The 17049-nt window shown below is 55.9% G+C and overlaps 3 protein-coding genes across 5 annotated transcripts; all 3 read left to right on the plus strand.

Moving 5' to 3' along the window:
* The first annotated feature begins 151 nt into the window (after positions 1-151).
* NAGLU (N-acetyl-alpha-glucosaminidase) lies at positions 152-7098 on the plus strand. The gene is made up of 6 exons (XM_019747789.3): positions 152-608; positions 1831-1978; positions 2820-2966; positions 3147-3232; positions 4189-4445; positions 5651-7098. Exons 1-6 carry the CDS (start codon positions 223-225, stop codon positions 6859-6861), a joined length of 2235 nt encoding a protein of 744 aa, XP_019603348.3. The 5' UTR covers positions 152-222; the 3' UTR covers positions 6862-7098.
* Positions 7099-7234: 136 nt separating this feature from the next.
* Positions 7235-9472, plus strand: HSD17B1 (hydroxysteroid 17-beta dehydrogenase 1). 2 transcript variants are annotated; one of them, XM_019747791.3, is made up of 6 exons: positions 7235-7706; positions 7814-7981; positions 8124-8303; positions 8406-8499; positions 8949-9126; positions 9216-9472. In XM_019747791.3, exons 1-6 carry the CDS (start codon positions 7610-7612, stop codon positions 9453-9455), a joined length of 957 nt encoding a protein of 318 aa, XP_019603350.1. In that variant the 5' UTR covers positions 7235-7609; the 3' UTR covers positions 9456-9472. The 2 variants fall into 2 exon arrangements, with proteins under 2 accessions (XP_019603350.1, XP_088658384.1); XM_088802258.1 differs by having other exon boundaries at positions 7235-7399; positions 7623-7706; positions 8124-8499.
* A 3081-nt stretch (positions 9473-12553) lies between these two features.
* Positions 12554-16724, plus strand: COASY (Coenzyme A synthase). 2 transcript variants are annotated; one of them, XM_019747793.3, is made up of 10 exons: positions 12554-12691; positions 12839-13786; positions 14385-14599; positions 14869-15000; positions 15143-15332; positions 15414-15478; positions 15655-15739; positions 15912-16009; positions 16099-16245; positions 16347-16724. In XM_019747793.3, exons 2-10 carry the CDS (start codon positions 13087-13089, stop codon positions 16404-16406), a joined length of 1692 nt encoding a protein of 563 aa, XP_019603352.1. In that variant the 5' UTR covers positions 12554-12691; positions 12839-13086; the 3' UTR covers positions 16407-16724. The 2 variants fall into 2 exon arrangements, with proteins under 2 accessions (XP_019603352.1, XP_019603353.1); XM_019747794.3 differs by having other exon boundaries at positions 12569-12691; positions 13076-13786.
* Positions 16725-17049: the final 325 nt, after the last annotated feature.

Raw genomic sequence — 17049 nt, forward strand, 5'->3', positions numbered from 1 at the left:
ACTGGAGTCATGCGCTCCCGCACCACGTGCCGTCAGAAGACAACCTTAGGGCCTCGATCTGGGACCCGGAAGCCAGTCTCACCGGCCCCCGCGGGTGCTTTAATCTTCATGTCCACGTGATCTGAAGCCCGCAGGTGATTGGACCCGGGCCGTCCCGCCCCCTAGTCCCGAGACCCGAGTTGGTTTCCTGCAGGACCGCTGCGTGGTTGGGACCGCTGGACCATGGAGGTGGTAGCGGTGCCTGCCGCTCTGGGGTTCCTGCTTCTGGCCTTGGCGGGGAGCTCGGCCGGGGACGAGGCCCACGAGGCGGAGGCCGTGCGGGCGCTGCTGACCCGGCTTCTGGGGCCCGGGCCAGCGGCTGCCTTCTCGGTATCGGTAGAGCGCTCCCTGGCGGCCGAGTCCGGTCTGGACACCTACCGCTTGAGTGGCGGGGGTGCGGGGGCACGGGTGCAGGTGCTCGGCTCCACCGGCGTGGCCGCTGCCGCGGGGCTGCACCGCTACCTGCGCGACTTCTGCGGCTGCCACGTGGCCTGGTCAGGCTCTCAGCTGCGCTTGCCGCAGCCGCTGCCCGCCTTGCCCGACGAGCTGACCGAGGCCACGCCTAACAGGTACCGGCGGGACCCGCCCGTCGGCTCCCCTGCAGCTGCCTCCCGCCACCAGTCCCCCACCCCCACCCCCGGCGCCCACACCTCGCTGAAGTCCCCGCCCTACCCATCCCAGCTCTGGGCTGGTAGGAAGCGCCGGCCATAGGGTCGCACAACTCTGGCTTCAGATTCTGGCTCTTGTCCAGCTAACTCAAAAACTCTGGAGGCTTTGGCTAGAAATGAATGATCAAGATTTAGTCAAGGGTCTTAGGGATTATAAACCGGAGACACAACTGGGCAATACCCAGAGTATTCTGAAGAAGAAAGAAAAGTTCTTACAGTCAAAGGTACATTCCTGAGAAGAATCAGTCCTGCATTCTTAGCCTCTGGATTGGTCCGAGATGGTAATCTGTGGTCTGGATAGTGACCATTCTTTCCTCAGTCCTTCCTAGGGTAATCCGAAGGTTATCTGGATGTTTATCTGGATGTTTGATCTATAGCCAGACATTGGCAGGACTGGACATTTCAAAACTTGAAGTTCCCAGCATAATTAAGAATAGAATCGTTTCCCTGTGCCTCAACCTACTTGATTTTAGTCATTTTGCAGCTTGACTATAGTGGCTACATTTCATTTCTGCACTCTGTTCCTCAGCTTCTAAAAGCTGTGTGTCCTTGAGCAAGTCGCTTAGCCTCTCAGAGCCTCAGTTGGCTCCTGTGAAAAATGGAAATAATGACATCTACCATGCAGTGTTGGTTGTGAGGATTTACACGGTGATGGGAGTAGAATTTGTGATGGGTAATTAGTGATGCAGTTTCTTTTTTCCCCCACCCTCTCTTTAAACATGCTTACCAGCCTTCTGTTCTAGCACTTGCCCCACTGCATGGAGGTGATGTGTTCCCCCTTCCAAGATAGGACCAACTTTGCCCTATAGCACTTAAACACTGCACAGCCTAGGGGCTCTAGAAGAGTTGAATGGAATATGGTCTCAGATGTCTGCCACTCTGGAGGGGTGCTGGGGGCAGGTGGGTGGGTACCTCGGAAGCTCAGGACCTGAGTCTTATGTCCCCCTGGGGTGGATTCCCAAGTGAAGCTGGGGGGGGGGTGGCCACGTTTGGAATCCCTCCCCTCTGGGCTAGATCTGGGGTCCGGCTGCCCTCTGAGCTCTCCCAGAATGATGGCCTCTTAGGGTGGGGGACATCTTCTTTGCCCCAAGGCACACACCCTAGCTCATGCCCCTGCTCACAGGTACCGATATTACCAGAACGTGTGCACGCAAAGCTACTCCTTCGTGTGGTGGGACTGGGCCCGCTGGGAGCAGGAGATCGACTGGATGGCACTGAATGGCATCAACCTGGCGCTGGCCTGGAGCGGTCAGGAGGCCATCTGGCAGAGGGTGCGTGTCCACCCACCACCTGGGCCACCTCAGGTGTTCCCCAAGCCCTGCGTCAGCACAGTGTCTGGCACACAGAGAATAAGGGCTCCAGAAGTGTTTGTGGCATGAACAATGACTCCAGCCCTCTGGAAACAGGTTTCTACTGCTGAGACAAACATGTAGGAGCACTTACGGAGGGCTGGACCCCAGCACCCCACTGTAAACACTTTGTATCTGGGCCTCCCCTCTCTCCCCACCCTTCCTCCAGTCCCTCTGCTGCTTCTACAGATTCTGTCTCATTAGGAGCTCGTGATCTGCCTCATCATCTCCATCCTGAGTGATGGCCCTAGTTCAGGCTCTTGCCTCCTCTTCCTGGACCCCCACAAAAGCCTCTGAACAGGACTCCTGGCTTTCCAAGTTCCACCAGATTGTCCTTTTTGAAATGCAGACCTTCCGGTAATACACTCTGGAGTGTCCCATTGCCTTCAGTCTTTGCCAGGCCTGGGAGTTTCCATCCCTGGGCCCTGAGGGCTCTGGCTGCACCTGGGGCTGCTTAAGCTCTCCGCAGAGCTGTCTTCACCCATTGCTCTAGCCAGCCTTGCTCCATGAAGCCTTCTAAGTCTCCTTCCCCATTTTGGGCAGAGCCCCTTTGTTCCTCACCTCACCTGGATGACAAGGGTGACGTACTAGTCACCTTACCTATCCACAGATCTGTTTCTCCTGGACTGTGGGCCCCTTGCAAGCAGGGGTCGCATTTTGTCTTAGCAACTGTAGGGCATACCACAGAGATGAGTGAACGTTGAATGAATCAATGACTGGAGATGAATGTATTTATATGTATGGGGATCACCTTCCTCCTCAGGTGTACCTGGCCTTGGGCCTGACCCAGTCAGAGATCGATGAGTACTTCACTGGTCCTGCCTTCCTGGCCTGGGAACGCATGGGCAACCTGCACACCTGGGGTGGTCCCCTGTCACGCTCCTGGCACCTCAAGCAGCTTTACCTGCAGGTAAAAGGATGGGGAAGGGAAGGGACAGAATTGGTGCTGGACAGTCATGGGCCCAGGGAGGGTGGTATTTGGCCAGCCTCAGGGCTCTAAACTGGACCCTGGGGACTCTGTGTGCTCTGGGGGAGTGAGGGCCTCCCACCTCGGGCCATGCTCACCAGGTTTCCCTCCCATTTCTCCCAGCATCGGATCCTGGACCGGATGCGCTCCTTTGGCATGGTCCCCGTGTTGCCTGCATTCGCAGGGCATGTCCCCAAGGCTATCACCAGGTGAGGTTCCTCCCCCTCAGCTCCCACTCAACCCAGAGAGGGAATTTATTTTCCCCTGCAAGACATGATAAGCTCTGGATATAGGCGCTGGCTTGATTCCTGTCTCTGCTACCCATTAACCATGTGACCTTGGACAGATTATGTGACGGCCCTGTGCCTCAATTTCCTCACTTGTGAAATATACGTGGCTTGGCACAGAGTCTTAGCAAATGGCAGCTCTTGTGAGTGGTAGTTGGGGTACCCTGGTCTGCTCTGACATTCCTGCTCGTCTGTCTGCTCATCCTCTCTTGTGACTGGGAAAATTCTTCAAGGACCAGCTGAGATCTCCCCTTCTTCAGGAAGCCTTGCTGGGCCCCCCAGCATTGGTTATTACCTTCATGCCCCTGAGCGCCTGGTTCCCACCATTTTCACAGTGCTTAGCGCGCGCTGCTGGCCTCACTGGCCACCCCTTCGTCTCTGACTGGGTGGCGGGAGCCTCATGCATACATTCAGTGAATGTTTGTCGGGCTGTCTGTCTGGGGCTGCCAGATCAGGCTCTGTGAGAGCGAGGTTGGCAGGGAACTATAATACAGGGATAGGGCGGGAATATGTTTGGGCCCAGCCTACTTCTCTGTCAAGGTCACTTCTGCCTGGAGGAGAGGGGCAGCAAGGGTTCAGAGCAGAGGCAGTATGAGGCCAGACCTTGAAAAATGAGTGTTGCTTATTTCAGCCAGTGGGAGGGGAGAGACGGCAAAAGCTTTCCAGACTAGGTGAGACTTAAAAGATATCAAGGAGTAACCGGCTGGATAAGTAGGGAGTGAGGAGGAAAGGACTCTCGGCACAGGGCACAGTATGTGCAAAGGCATGGAGGCACGAGAGACCAGGATGAGTTCCAGGAATTGCAGAGCGGTTAATGAGGCTAGCGATGAGGACTGTGTCAGCCCCCAATAAATGCCTGCACTGTCTCTCCCCACTAGGGTGTTCCCTCAGGCCAACGTTACCCAGCTGGGCAGCTGGGGGCACTTCAACTGCTCCTACTCCTGCTCCTTCCTCCTGGCTCCGGAAGACCCCCTATTCCCTATCGTGGGGAGCCTCTTCCTGCGGGAGCTCACCAAAGAGTTCGGCACAGATCACATATACGGGGCTGACACTTTCAACGAGATGCAGCCCCCGTCCTCGGAGCCCTCCTATCTCGCCGCAGCCACGGCTGCTGTCTACCAGGCCATGATCACAGGTTCGGTGCCCGGGGAGGCAGGGAAAGGACCCTCAGGGCGATGGGGCTAGGAGAACGGACTGGGAATAGTAATACTCACTGCGACACATGGCTCCTTATGGTTTACCAAGCACTTGTACACACACATAATCTCATTTAATCACTGATTGAGAGCTGAGCTCTGGAACCAGACAACCTGCTCAAACCCTGGCACTGCCACTTCCTGCCTGTGTGACTTACAAGTTACCTCCCTCCCAGGGCCTGAGTTGCTTCATCTGTAAAATGGGGCTTATACGTAGATGCCTAGCCCAGAGTAAAGTGTCATTAAGTGCCAGCTATTGGAAATATCTCCTTTGGTCTCGACCTCCGTGCTGAGGTACATAGCACATGCCAGAGACTAGGGGATGTGCCCAGAGCTGGTAGATGCTCTTCCTGGTACACAAATGTGAACCCAGTGCTCCTTCTTGCCCCTTACAGGGGAGGAGCCAGGTAAGGAGTGGCCGGGTCGGAGGCTTCTGTGTCAGTCAAGAAGGGAATAGATTGGCTCCAGCTTCCTTGAGCAGCTGCTCCGGGCCTGATCCAGGACGTGCAGCATCAGCCCGGAGCCTGTCAGATTTGCAAATCCAGCCTCCTCTCCTTCCCTCCCCCACCTTCTGAATCAGAGTGACCAGGGCAGGGCCCAGCAATATATGTTTTAACCAGCCCTCCGGGTGATTCTGATGCTCCATAAAGCTTGGTACCGTGTTTCCCCGAAAATAAGACCTACCCCCAAAATAAGCCCCAGTTAAGATTGTCAGCCAGACGGACATATTTAGTACGTTATGATGATGTTCCAGAAGAAGATGACGTGACTGTATTTGAATAAATGTAGATTATTGTACATGAAAAGATAAGACATCCCCTGAAATATGCCCTAATGCATCTTTTGGAGCAAAAATTAATGTAAGACCCGGTCTTATTTTGGGGGAAATATGGTATAAGACCCAGTCTTATTTTCAGGGAAACATGTTAACATTCTCCTGGAGCTCCCAGTTAGGGGCAGGAGGAGATGGGAAGGGTATGTGTAATGAAATGCCCTGGTAGTTGAGATGTACAGGGGAAAGGTATCCTGGGATAGAGTCATTTAACTTCTCTGAACCTCTGTTTCCTCATCTGTAGAATGGGGTGAATGTTTTCCTGGCACCATCCCCTCTCATCATCCCTCTTTTCTGTCCCCCCAACCACAGTGGACCCTGATGCCACGTGGCTGCTCCAAGGCTGGCTGTTCCAGCACCAGCCCCAGTTCTGGGGGCCTGCCCAGGTGAAGGCCGTGCTTAGAGCAGTACCCCGCGGCCGCCTCCTGGTCCTGGACCTGTTTGCAGAGAGCCAGCCCGTGTACATCCGCACTGCCTCCTTCCAGGGCCAGCCCTTCATCTGGTGTATGCTGCATAACTTTGGTGGAAACCATGGCCTTTTCGGGGCCCTGGAGGCCGTGAACCGAGGCCCCTTGGCTGCCCGTCTGTTCCCCAACTCCACCATGGTAGGCACGGGCATGGCACCTGAAGGCATTGGCCAGAATGAAGTGGTCTATGCCCTCATGGCCGAGTTGGGCTGGCGGAAGGACCCAGTGACAGATTTGGGGGCCTGGGTGAGCAACTTTGCAGCCCGGCGGTATGGGGTCTCCCACGGGGATGCAGAGGCCGCATGGAGGCTACTTCTCAGGAGTGTCTACAACTGCTCCGGTGAGGACTGCCGTGGCCACAATTACAGTCCACTGGTCAAGCGGCCATCCCTACAGATGGTTACCACTGTCTGGTACAACCGATCAGATGTATTTGAGGCCTGGCGGCTGCTGCTAACAACCACCCCCACCCTGGCCACCAGCCCAGCCTACCGCTATGACCTGGTGGACGTCACTCGCCAGGCAGTCCAGGAGCTGGTCAGCTTGTACTATGAGGAGGTGAGGACCTCCTACCTGAACAAGGAGTTGGTTCCCTTGTTGAGGGCAGCAGGCATCCTGGCCTACGAGCTTCTGCCCTCACTGGACAACATCCTGGCTACTGATAGCCGCTTCCTGCTGGGCAGCTGGCTGGAGCAGGCCCGGGCAGCAGCGGTCAGTGAGGCCGAGGCCCATTTCTATGAACAGAACAGCCTCTACCAACTGACCCTTTGGGGGCCAGAGGGCAACATTCTCGACTATGCCAACAAGCAGCTGGCAGGACTAGTATCCAATTACTACACCCCTCGCTGGCAGCTCTTCTTGGAGATGCTGGTTGAGAGTCTGGTCCAAGGCACCCCCTTCCAACAGCACCAGTTTGACAAGAATGCCTTCCAGCTGGAGCAGACCTTTGTCCTCAGCACACGGAGATATCCCAACCAGCCCCGAGGCGACACCGTGGACTTAGCCAAGAAACTCTTCCTCAAATATTACCCCCGGTGGGTGGCTGGCTCTTTGTGACAAATTACCCACCCCTGGGCCATGTTCACCCCAAACTCCAGGCCTGGGCAGGTCCCGGGACCTGGAGCTGGGCCAGCACCACTGGAGGTCTCCAGATCTGGACGAAGGAATTCAAGACCTGCTGGTAGAATCAGGGCTAGGAAATTTGGAGGGAAGTGAGCTGCCCTCCTCCACCACCCCACATTTGAGATCAAAGAACTGTTTTAATACAACTTAATAAACTAACGAATTACCTGGGCCTGTCTGTCAAAATGTCACTGCCACGATGCCTGGAAGGACTCAGGGCTATAGCATGGACACTGGTGTGGGGCCAGTTCTCCCTGCCCTCTTGCCTTACTCCCATTTTTAATACTGACCTCTGTCCTTTGAACTGAGAATGCATTGCATACCCTCAGCAGCAAACTTTGGAAACTATAATCGTCCCTGTGGGACACAGGCATGACCGTGAGAAAATCTGCCCAGGGCACTCAGTGCCCACATGGAAGCCCACACCTGCTTTCAAAGCTTCGCCCTCCCTCTGACCAGCAACTAAAGAAAGGTATTCCAAGCAGTGGCCTCACCTCTGCCTTTACCGAGAGCAGGGTGGGGAGAGCAGACCAGGGACCTCTGGAGTGTTCAGCCTTGATGTGGTGCTGAAGACACAACAAGGGGTGGGGACCCTCGTGGGCAGGGAGGGGTGGGGCAAAGTAGGTGATATCTAGTCAGAGACTAGAGCCTAGAACTCCCGGAGCCTCTTCCACACGTCTCCATGGACCGCACAGTGGTGCTCATCACCGGCTGCTCCTCAGGTATCGGCCTGCACCTGGCCCTGCGTCTGGCATCTGATCCATCCAGGAGCTTCAAAGGTACAAGAGGGGACTGGGATGGGGAGAAGGGAGCAGCCGCTGGTCCAAGTGGACCTAGGTAAGGTAAGCAGAACATTCAGACCCTCATCCTCTCCCCCAACCTCCAGTGTATGCCACACTCCGGGACCTGAGTACGCAGGGCCCACTGTGGGAGGCTGCGCGGTCCCGAGGGTGCCCTCCTGGCTCCCTGGAGACGTTGCAGCTAGACGTGCAGGATGCCGATTCTGTGGCTGCAGCCCGGGCACGTGTGACTGAGGGGCGCGTGGATGTGCTGGGTGAGCCTCCCTGAAACACATATGCAGGAGCCTTCCCCACCCTGTGTCCAAACTAAGGTGTCCCGAGGCCCAGGGAACAAGAGGGGTCCAGCTTGGGAGAGGGTGGTGCCTGAGGCAGGTGGGGTTGGGCCTCTCCCCTCAGTGTGCAACGCGGGCCGGGGTCTGCTCGGGCCGCTGGAGGCGCATTCAGCAGACGCCGTGGGCTCCGTGCTGGATGTGAACGTGGTAGGGACGGTGCGCATGCTTCAGGCCTTCCTGCCAGACATGAAGCGCCGCGGCTCTGGACACATATTGGTGACCGCGAGCATGGGAGGCTTGATGGGTGAGTGGAAAAGGCGGGGCCTGGTGAGACTGGCACGGGGCTGCTGTGGCACGGCGGGCTCCCTGCGGATCCGCGCCTCAGCAGCTTCATCTCCCCTTGAAGGGATGCCTTTCAACGCTGTTTACTGCGCCAGCAAGTTCGCGATCGAAGGTTTATGCGAGAGTCTGGCAGTTCTGCTGCCGCCCTTCGGGGTCCAGTGAGTTACCGCCCAGTCCCTGGAACCCTCTGAACCCTGACTTTGGGAACACCCATACCCGTCTTGTTGGAGTTGTCCCCAGGCGTTCTCCCTGGCCCCTCTCTACTGCAGCTCACATTTGTTGTGTGCCAGGCACTGTACTGGGCCCATGGCACAAGTGCGACGAGCGGTGAGTTGTCGGTATTGTTATCGGGAAGCTCAGGCTCAGAGAAGTTAGGTAACTGGCCCAAGGTCACACAGCTGTACCTGTTGCCAGAGTCTCTCACCATCAAATGATGTGGGAGCGCTTTTCTGGCAGTAAACTGCTTTTCAAGCGCTCTGGTTAACCTAGGCACCTGCCGCCCGTCATGCCCTCCCTCTCCGGTGGGGGCCAGGCTAGGGACCTCGCAGGGGGTGAGGTGAGCCTGCTCTTAACGGCCTCCACCCACTCGCCACTCTCGGGGTTGCAGCGTGAGCCTCATCGAGTGTGGCCCGGTGCACACTGCCTTCCAGGAGAAGGTGCAGAACGGCCCAGGCGCAGCGCTGGACGGCGTGGACGCTCAGACCCGTGAGCTCTTCTCCCGCTACCAGCGCCACTTCGAGCAGGTCTTCCGCAAGGCGGCGCAGGACCCCGAGGAAGTGACAGAGGTGGGCGCCGGGCAGGGCTCCGTGAGCCGGGGCATCCCTGGAGTCCTTGCGCCCAGCCCCCGCCAGCGTGTCTCCAACCTCTACCGCAGGTCTTCCTCACCGCTCTCCGTGCCTCGCCGCCGGCCCTGCGCTACTTCAGCTCCGAGCGCTTCCTGCCCCTGGCACGGCTGCGCCTGGCCGACCCCAGCGGCTGCAGCTACGTCGCCGCCATGCACCGCGCAGTGTTCGGTGACGAGGCAGCCGAGGGTCCAGAGGGCACCCAGACAGAGGCCGGAGCCGGAGAACTGGGGGGACCAGAGCTGGGTGCTCCTCCCTCCGCCCCGCAATAAAGACTTGGTTCCCCACAGTCTCCCTCTCTCTCCTTTGCGCGCCCTGGGGGTGTGCGGTTCTGGGGAATCGAGGCGGGGCTCCTGACTGCACTGCCGTGGAGGGTTGCAGCAGGTGGGCGATCAGGAAAGACCTTGTTATCCCGGTTACACCTCCTGAAACCTCCCAGAAAGAGGGAAGAGCTAGCCAGGGTCTAGCCTCAAGCCCACCGCTCTTTCCTGCCGCAGTACAAGTTAGGCATTTGGATGGGGGTAGAGTCAGTTTGTGACTTGGCCCACATTGGTCATGGGACCTCATGCAAGGTCCTTACCCTCTCTGAGTCTGTTTTCTTATCTGTAAAATGGTATAATCGCTATGTCATGGATTGTAAGGATTAATTGAGATAATGCCTGAAAGTGCTAGGATAGAGGTCTTAATAGCAGACACAGCTATTGTATTACCACTAATGGTAATCTTCATATTGTAATTGTATTCCCAGGCTGAAGCCAGAGGTGTCAAGAAGAAACAGGCCAAATCAATTAAAAAGAGACAACCTCATTCACCCTCCTCCTTTCCCCTAGCCCGAGACAAAACTCAGAGATCCCCACCAGCCCAGAAGCCGCCTCTCACCAGGAGGTTTAGCTGAGGCTCCAGGCACAGCTGGTCTGCCCAGTGGTCTGTCCTCCTTCCTAAAGCTACCAGAAGTAGTGGCAGGAGCCATTGAAAGGGCCTGCAGGGTTGTGGAGCCAATCTCCTAACTTCCTCCCAGGTTGTGTGCTGGAGGAGGGGTGGAGAACCAATAGAAACTAGGTGAGGCGGTTGCAGGCCTAGGGAAAGGGCAGGGGTGCCCTGGAATGGATGGTACTGAGGGAGGGACAAGGAGAGGGGGAGGGAGAAGGCCAGGGGCATGGCTGCGGAGAACCTGGACATGGGAATAGAGAGGAACCTACTGGGGCTCTTGGAGCTTTGTGTGAGACCTTGGGGGAAGGAGATGCCGCATCCTGACCTGTCCTCACCTCCAGACCTGACCTGTCCCCATCCCTGCTCTGGGCCTTTGGAATGCCTGCTGCTTCTGCTCCTGGGGGAAGTTTCAGGAAGGGGCCTCAGCCAATTTATCCCTGCTTATCTCCCTGCCCTACTGGCCCAGATGGGTCTGCTGTCCTTGCAACATCCAGGAAGGCTACAGGAAAGGGACAGCGCCAAGGTGGCACGCATCTCTGAGGGCAGGACCTACTCTCTTTGCACTTGTGTGTGTGCACACTCACAAGGTCACTCCTGGGGGATGTGGTGATGAGAAAGATACAGTGTGACCACTCTCTCTTCCATACATTCTTACTCTTATTAATCTCATGCAGTCCTGTAGCTGAGCCCCTTGTGATTTTAATGCCCCTAGTATTTTTGGCAGCTAGAATTAAATAATTTAATTCTCAATTAGGCCTTTGTTCACATGTTAACCGCTCTTTCTGCTCAACTTTTGTTCTCAGGAGTGTAGTCATAAGTTGCTGATGTGGTATTTCTTTGTCAAGCAGAAGGAGATAACTCCAAGGTCTGTAGGAGAACTTGAGTTTGTTTTGCAAGAGGGAATGTCTCCAAGGTAGCTGAGACCAGCTGCTGGCTGATGCCCAGTAGTCTGATATGAAAAAGTGTTATCTATGATTAAAGAAACACAGAGTTCTCTCAGTTCCCTGAAACTCTCCCTTCTTTACTCCCCAGCCACATAAAAACTTTTTGGGAGAGACGGATTTGAGAGATCTTGCTCTCCTGTCTTCTCACTATGGCCACATCGAATAAACCTTTCTGTATCTCCAAGCACCAGTGTCTCAATGTTTTGGCCCACTTATGCATAAAGTCTGTGAACCTGAATTTTGGGAGGTGATTTGGTAACAGTCCCATGACTTCAAATACCTTTTACATGCTGATGACCACCCCCACCAAAAAATGCACTCATTAGCTTCATGGTAAACCCTCGCCTCCCACTCTTGCCCCCTTTCTTCCTGTTTACAGAGCCCATCCTCTAGCAGCTCTACAGAACTCACATGTAGAGCTCTCCTCCTCTTCCTCTCTCCTGCCAACCGGCGCATCACTGCTTTTTTTGTTTTGTTTTGTTGGGGGGGGGGTTGTACAGCATCTCACGGGAGTCACGAAACATGGTGTCTGTCATTACCTCCCTTATATGTTCCTGAAATATACAGGGCCTCAATTTTCCCATTCGTGAAATAAGGGCTTGGACAGAGTTGTCCTGTGGCCTCCTAAGTGAGGATCCTCAGACTGGGGATTGGGTGGGGGGTGAGGGGTCTTTGGGACGCTGAGCCCTAATTTAAGCACTACCCTGCAACACCTCCAGCCCAGCACTTTATTAAAAAAGAATGCCAGGGACAGCCGGATGGCTCAGTTGGTTAGAGCATGAGCTCTGAACAACAGGGTTGCTAATTTGATTCCCACATGGGCCAGTGAGCTGTGCCCTCCACACTAGATTGAAGGACAACGACTTGGAGTTGATGGGCTCTGGAGAAACACACTGTTCCGCAATATTCCCCAATTAAGAAAAAAAAAAAAAAAAGGCCCAGCCTGGTGGCTCAGGAAGTTAGAGCTCCATGCTCCTAACTCTGAAGGCTGCCGGTTCGATTCCCACATGGGCCAGTGGGCTCTCAACCTCAAGGTTGCCAGTTCAACTCCTCCAAGTCCCAGAAGGGATGGTGGGCAGCACCCCCTGCAACTAGCAAAGGCAACTGGACCTGGAGCTGAGCTGCGCCCTCCACAACTAAGACTGAAAGGACAACAACTTGAAGCTGAACAGCACCCTCCACAACTAAGATTGAAAGGGCAACAACTTGACTTGGAAAAAAAAAAAAGTCCTGGAAATACACAGTTAAAAAAAACAAACTTAAAAAAAAAAAAAAAGCCAGGTGTGCTGCCTTTGCTGCTGTCTCCTGGATAACCTGGCTGAAGGGCATCCTGAAATGGGTTTTCAAGTTCGCCTGTCCTCCCCTGCTCACCTAGGAAAACAGTATCACCTAGGAAATCAGCTTCATCCATTTCCAAAGCCTCTGCGCTCGGCCCCGCCCCCTGATAGGACGTGCCCAACCCTAAGAGAAATCTCGCGACAATTCGCGGCCAAACGGAAGTTGAGCCTTTTGGCCTTTCTTGGATTCCGTAGCTCGGAGTCGCAGCTCCTGAGCTAGTGTTTCCGGGTCGCGTCCGGGGGAAAGCCTCGGCGGTGTTGCCGGCGGAACCAAAGCCTGGAGGTCTGGAGGTCTCAGTAAGTAGGGGACCGAGTCGAGCATGAGCGTCCACCTCTAGTCCCCCCCTTTGATTCCTTGAAGACCCTGTTGCAGCTTAGTAAGACTGTCCAGGGTTTCTGGACCCCCCAGACCTATGACTTAGGGGCTCCTGTCCATTTTTCCAGGATTTCGACTCAGCGAGTTCACTGCTCTGTCTGAGAAATGAGGAAATCGAGTCTTAGAGCACACCCCGGAGGCGCCTTTTACCAAGCCCGGCCCCTCCCCCGGGTTCCTCTCGATTGGCACTGAGACCCCGTCCCTGCTCCATGCCCCCTGTCTTGGGTCCAAGGCCCCGTACGGAGATCGGCCTCAGGCACATCCCCCCTCAGTCACCCTCGCCTGGTCTCCCTGACTGTCTGCAGGCCTAGGCAGCATGGCCGTATTCCGGTCGGGCCTCCTGGTACTGACGACGCCGCTGGCCGCCCTGGCCCCTCGCCTGGCCTCTATCCTGACCTCGGCGGCCCGGCTGGTGAATCACACGCTCTATGTACACCTGCAGCCAGGCATGAGCCTGGAGGGCCCGGCTCAGCCCCAGTCCAGCCCCGTGCAGGCCACGTTTGAGGTTCTCGATCTCATCACGCACTTCTACGCCGGCGCCAACGTCCACACGCACCTGGACGTCAGAATCCTGCTGACCAATATCCGAACCAAGAGTGCCTTTCCCCCTCCCGTGCCCAGCTCAGTCCAGAACCTGGCCCACCCGCCGGAGGTGGTGCTGACTGACTTTCAGACCGTGGATGGAAGCCAGTACAACCCGGTCAAGCAACAGCTAGAGCGTTATGCCACAAGCTGTTACAGTTGTTGTCCGCAACTGGCTTCAGTGCTACTCTATCCCGATTATGGGCCTGGAGAGCTGTCTGTGGAGCCCCTGGCTGTCCCCTTACCCTCCACCATCAGGCCATCCTCCCCCGTGGCCAGATCTCCAAAGCAGCCGGTGCGTGGCTACCCCCGTGGTGCTGTGGGTGGCACGTTTGACCGCCTGCACAATGCCCACAAGGTATTGCTCAGTGTCGCGTGTATCCTGGCCCAGGAGCAGCTTGTGGTGGGAGTAGCAGACAAAGACCTGTTGAAGAGTGAGTGAGAGAGACCCTGGATTAGGGTGGTGGCGGACCCCCAAAACTCCTTACACCCACCAATGCCAAGATTGAGGAAGGGTGGGGTCATCCATTGCTTTCCACCCTCCCAAATGTCACAGTGCCTGACGCTCAGTTGGTGCTAAGGAAGTTTTGTTAAGTGAATAAAGTCAGCTTCTCAGTGTGTGGTCTAGTCACCACTCCATCAGAATTCCCCCAAATGTGGAGCCAAAGAATCTGTACTTTTAAACCCTAAAGTTTGATACCCTGGGAATAAATGGGTGAGTGAGCTGTGGGTAGTAGTGGCAGAGACAGTAAGAAGGGACTGGAGGATGACATGGTTCTTGGAAGTCTCAGTCTGGCTGTGATGCCCACTGGCACTGCTAGTTCTCTGGACACACGCCAGTCCTTGCAACGACTACTGTCCTTGCCTGCTGCCTGTCCCTCATAGCTTTCCCATCACACACCACTTCCCGGTTTAGCCCTCCCTTCCTGCCATCCCCTTCTGGAGATAGGATGCTTAGGGACACTTCCCCAAACTGTTCCACACTCTTCCTCCCCAATAAAAAGATCTCACTGTTCTGGGCTCCTTCCTCAGGCAAGTTGCTCCCTGAGCTGCTCCAACCCTACACAGAACGTGTGAAACATTTGAGTGAGTTCCTGGTGGACATCAAGCCCTCCTTGACTTTTGATATCGTCCCCCTGCTGGACCCCTATGGGCCTGCTGGCTCTGACCCCTCCCTGGAGTTCCTGGTGGTCAGCGAGGAGACCTGTCGTGGGGGGATGGCCGTCAACCGCTTCCGCCTTGAGAATGTAACCCCTTAGGGAGACCGGCAGAGGGAGTGGATGGGGACGGGGAAGGCCATTGTGGGGGGCTGTTGAAAGTCCCATGACCCCAGAGGAGGGAAGAGAGGGCTCAAGGTGGCGGAAAGAGTCAAGGAGGAACTGGTTCCCAGGTTGCCCTCTGAGGCAAGCTCTACCTCTGGAGTAAGTTGGGGAGGCTAGAGGGCAAGTTGGGTGTCAGTGTTTGCCCTTCTTCATCTCACCCCTTCCCTCTCTTCACCCCTCTTCCTTTACCTCAGGACCTGGAAGAGCTTGCCTTGTACCAGATCCAGCAACTGAAAGATCCAAGCCACAAGGAAAATGAAGAGGACAAAGTCAGCTCCTCCAACTTCCGCCAGCGAATGCTGGGAAACCTGCTTCGGCCGCCATACGTAAGCACGTCCTCCATCCCTCCCCCCCCCCCCCCCCCGCTTGGGTGGGCTGGAAATAGGGGAGGGTAGAGACTGAAGTGTTCACGCCAAGCATGAGCCTGAGGATCCTAGAAACTGTGGGGTTCCCTCTCGTCTACCCCAGGAGAGGCCAGAGCTCCCCTCGTGTCTCTACGTGATTGGGCTGACAGGCATCAGTGGCTCTGGGAAGAGCTCAATAGCTCAGCGACTGAAGGGCCTGGGAGCATTTGTCATCGACAGTGACCAACTGGGCCATCGGGCCTATGCCCCAGGTGGTCCTGCCTACCAGCCTGTGGTGGAAGCCTTTGGAACAGGTAATAACTAGAGAGGGCTAGAGGAGGTCTAAAGGGAGGAGATGGCCTGGTCTTGCCCAGTCCTCTATCTCTGTCATCCAGATATTCTGCATAAAGATGGCATTATCAACAGGAAGATTCTGGGCAGCCGGGTTTTTGGCAACAAGGTAAACACAATTCTGCAAGGGTTCTCAGCTGCTCTAGACCCGGGGGTTGGGACCCAGTGGACCTCTGGTCTAGCTCAGAATGCCAGTTCCCATTCATCTGTTCTTGACTACCTCCTCCCTCGAGCTGGCTCTGTCACCAAGGGGAGGTAATCACTGCCCACTCCCTCCGTCCTCAGAAGCAGCTGAAGATGCTCACGGACATTACGTGGCCAGTTATCGCAAAGCTGGCGCGAGAGGAGATGGATCAGGCTGTGGCTGAGGGTGAGTGCAAGGGATGATGGGAACAGCCAAGGGGCACAGTTAAGCAGATGCTCCCCCCGGGAGTTTCCCCATCCCAAGCCGGACCATCCACGTTCCCAGGGACTGTGTTTCATTGGATCTCTGGTAGCAAGTGGCAGGATGCTGCCGGCAGTGACTGGGGGTCTCTCCACAGGAAAGCATGTGTGCGTGATCGATGCTGCCATGCTCCTAGAAGCCGGCTGGCAGAACATGGTGCATGAGGTGTGGACCGTTGTCATCCCTGTGACTGAGGTATGTGGACCCCACTGCCACCCCATCCCCACTGCAGACTGCATCCTGCTCCCAGCCAGTGGGCTGACAGATGTCATGTTTGCACCCAGGCTGTACGACGAATTGTGGAGAGGGATGGCCTGAGTGAGGCTGCGGCTCAAAGCCGGCTGCAGAGCCAGATGAGTGGGCAGCAGCTTGTGGACCAGAGCCACGTGGTGCTGAGCACCTTGTGGGAGCCACACGTCACCCAGCGCCAGGTGGGTGCCCAGGGAAAGGCTGGGTTGTGGGGAGTGAGTTTCCAGTGGGTGCCTGCCTGACCTGGTCCTCTCTTCCTCCCAACACTCTGGCCTGCCTAAAGGTGGAGAAAGCTTGGGCCCTCCTGCAGAAGCGCATCCCCAAGACACCATCAGGACCATGACTGACAAGGAGTTTCCTGTGGGGCCAGATTGGCCCCTGGAGCTCACAAAAGATCCAGCAGTGAAGAGGAATGGGGGCCTCAATGCTCACCCTGGCGTGGGCCTAGAGGGCTCTGAGCTAAGCTGGGCAGGGCCTCGTGGACACAGGAAGCCTACCTAGCTGCTGGTGTTGGGCCAACACAGGATGTGGCTCACGGGGGAGCAGGCTCCTTTGGCATTCCAACCCCATTCTTGCCTACAGGTGTCTGATACCTACAGCTGATTGGGGCTGGGGCAAATGGGGGAATGTGTAACAGAATTAAAGGTGAATGTTTCCAGGTGATGTGTGTATGGTGTCTGCTTCCTACTCCGATGTCTCTGGGTATCTGGACACTTGAACCAGAGTGCAGGGCCCAGGCCTGAGTTGGAAGCCAGGAGTGCAGTGGCTAAGAGCGTGGCCTTTGGAGCTAGCCAGCCTGAGGCCAGCTTTGGCTCTGTCACTGACTAGCTGTGTGCTTTTGGATAAGTTACAGGCTTTCTAGGTTCCTCAGTTTCCTTATTTCTAAAGTAGCATAACTTGGCCAATGATCTCTTTGAAAGCATTAATTCCACAAGTATCCTGCCAGACGCTAGGCTGGGTGTTGGAGGACCATATTTCAACAAGCC

The sequence above is a fragment of the Rhinolophus sinicus genome, chromosome 12 (assembly GCF_057876585.1).
Source record: "Rhinolophus sinicus isolate RSI-liver-muscle chromosome 12, RSI-T2T, whole genome shotgun sequence".
Lineage (NCBI taxonomy): Eukaryota > Metazoa > Chordata > Mammalia > Chiroptera > Rhinolophidae > Rhinolophus > Rhinolophus sinicus.

What these genes read in the sequence shown, in the direction of transcription:
- NAGLU (XM_019747789.3), top strand. Translation starts at nt 223, where the DNA reads ATGGAGGTGGTAGCGGTGCCTGCCGCTCTGGGGTTCCTGCTTCTGGCC. An exon ending in TCAAGCAGCTTTACCTGCAG is followed by an intron (nt 2,967 to 3,146) that starts GTAAAAGGATGG and finishes CATTTCTCCCAG; the next exon opens with CATCGGATCCTGGACCGGAT. An exon ending in CTACCAGGCCATGATCACAG is followed by an intron (nt 4,446 to 5,650) that starts GTTCGGTGCCCG and finishes CCCCAACCACAG; the next exon opens with TGGACCCTGATGCCACGTGG.
- HSD17B1 (XM_088802258.1), top strand. Translation starts at nt 7,300, where the DNA reads ATGACCGTGAGAAAATCTGCCCAGGGCACTCAGTGCCCACATGGAAGC. An exon ending in TGACCAGCAACTAAAGAAAG is followed by an intron (nt 7,400 to 7,622) that starts GTATTCCAAGCA and finishes TGGACCGCACAG; the next exon opens with TGGTGCTCATCACCGGCTGC. An exon ending in ACCCCGAGGAAGTGACAGAG is followed by an intron (nt 9,127 to 9,215) that starts GTGGGCGCCGGG and finishes CCTCTACCGCAG; the next exon opens with GTCTTCCTCACCGCTCTCCG.
- COASY (XM_019747793.3), top strand. Translation starts at nt 13,087, where the DNA reads ATGGCCGTATTCCGGTCGGGCCTCCTGGTACTGACGACGCCGCTGGCC. An exon ending in ACCGCTTCCGCCTTGAGAAT is followed by an intron (nt 14,600 to 14,868) that starts GTAACCCCTTAG and finishes CCTTTACCTCAG; the next exon opens with GACCTGGAAGAGCTTGCCTT. An exon ending in GGATCAGGCTGTGGCTGAGG is followed by an intron (nt 15,740 to 15,911) that starts GTGAGTGCAAGG and finishes GTCTCTCCACAG; the next exon opens with GAAAGCATGTGTGCGTGATC.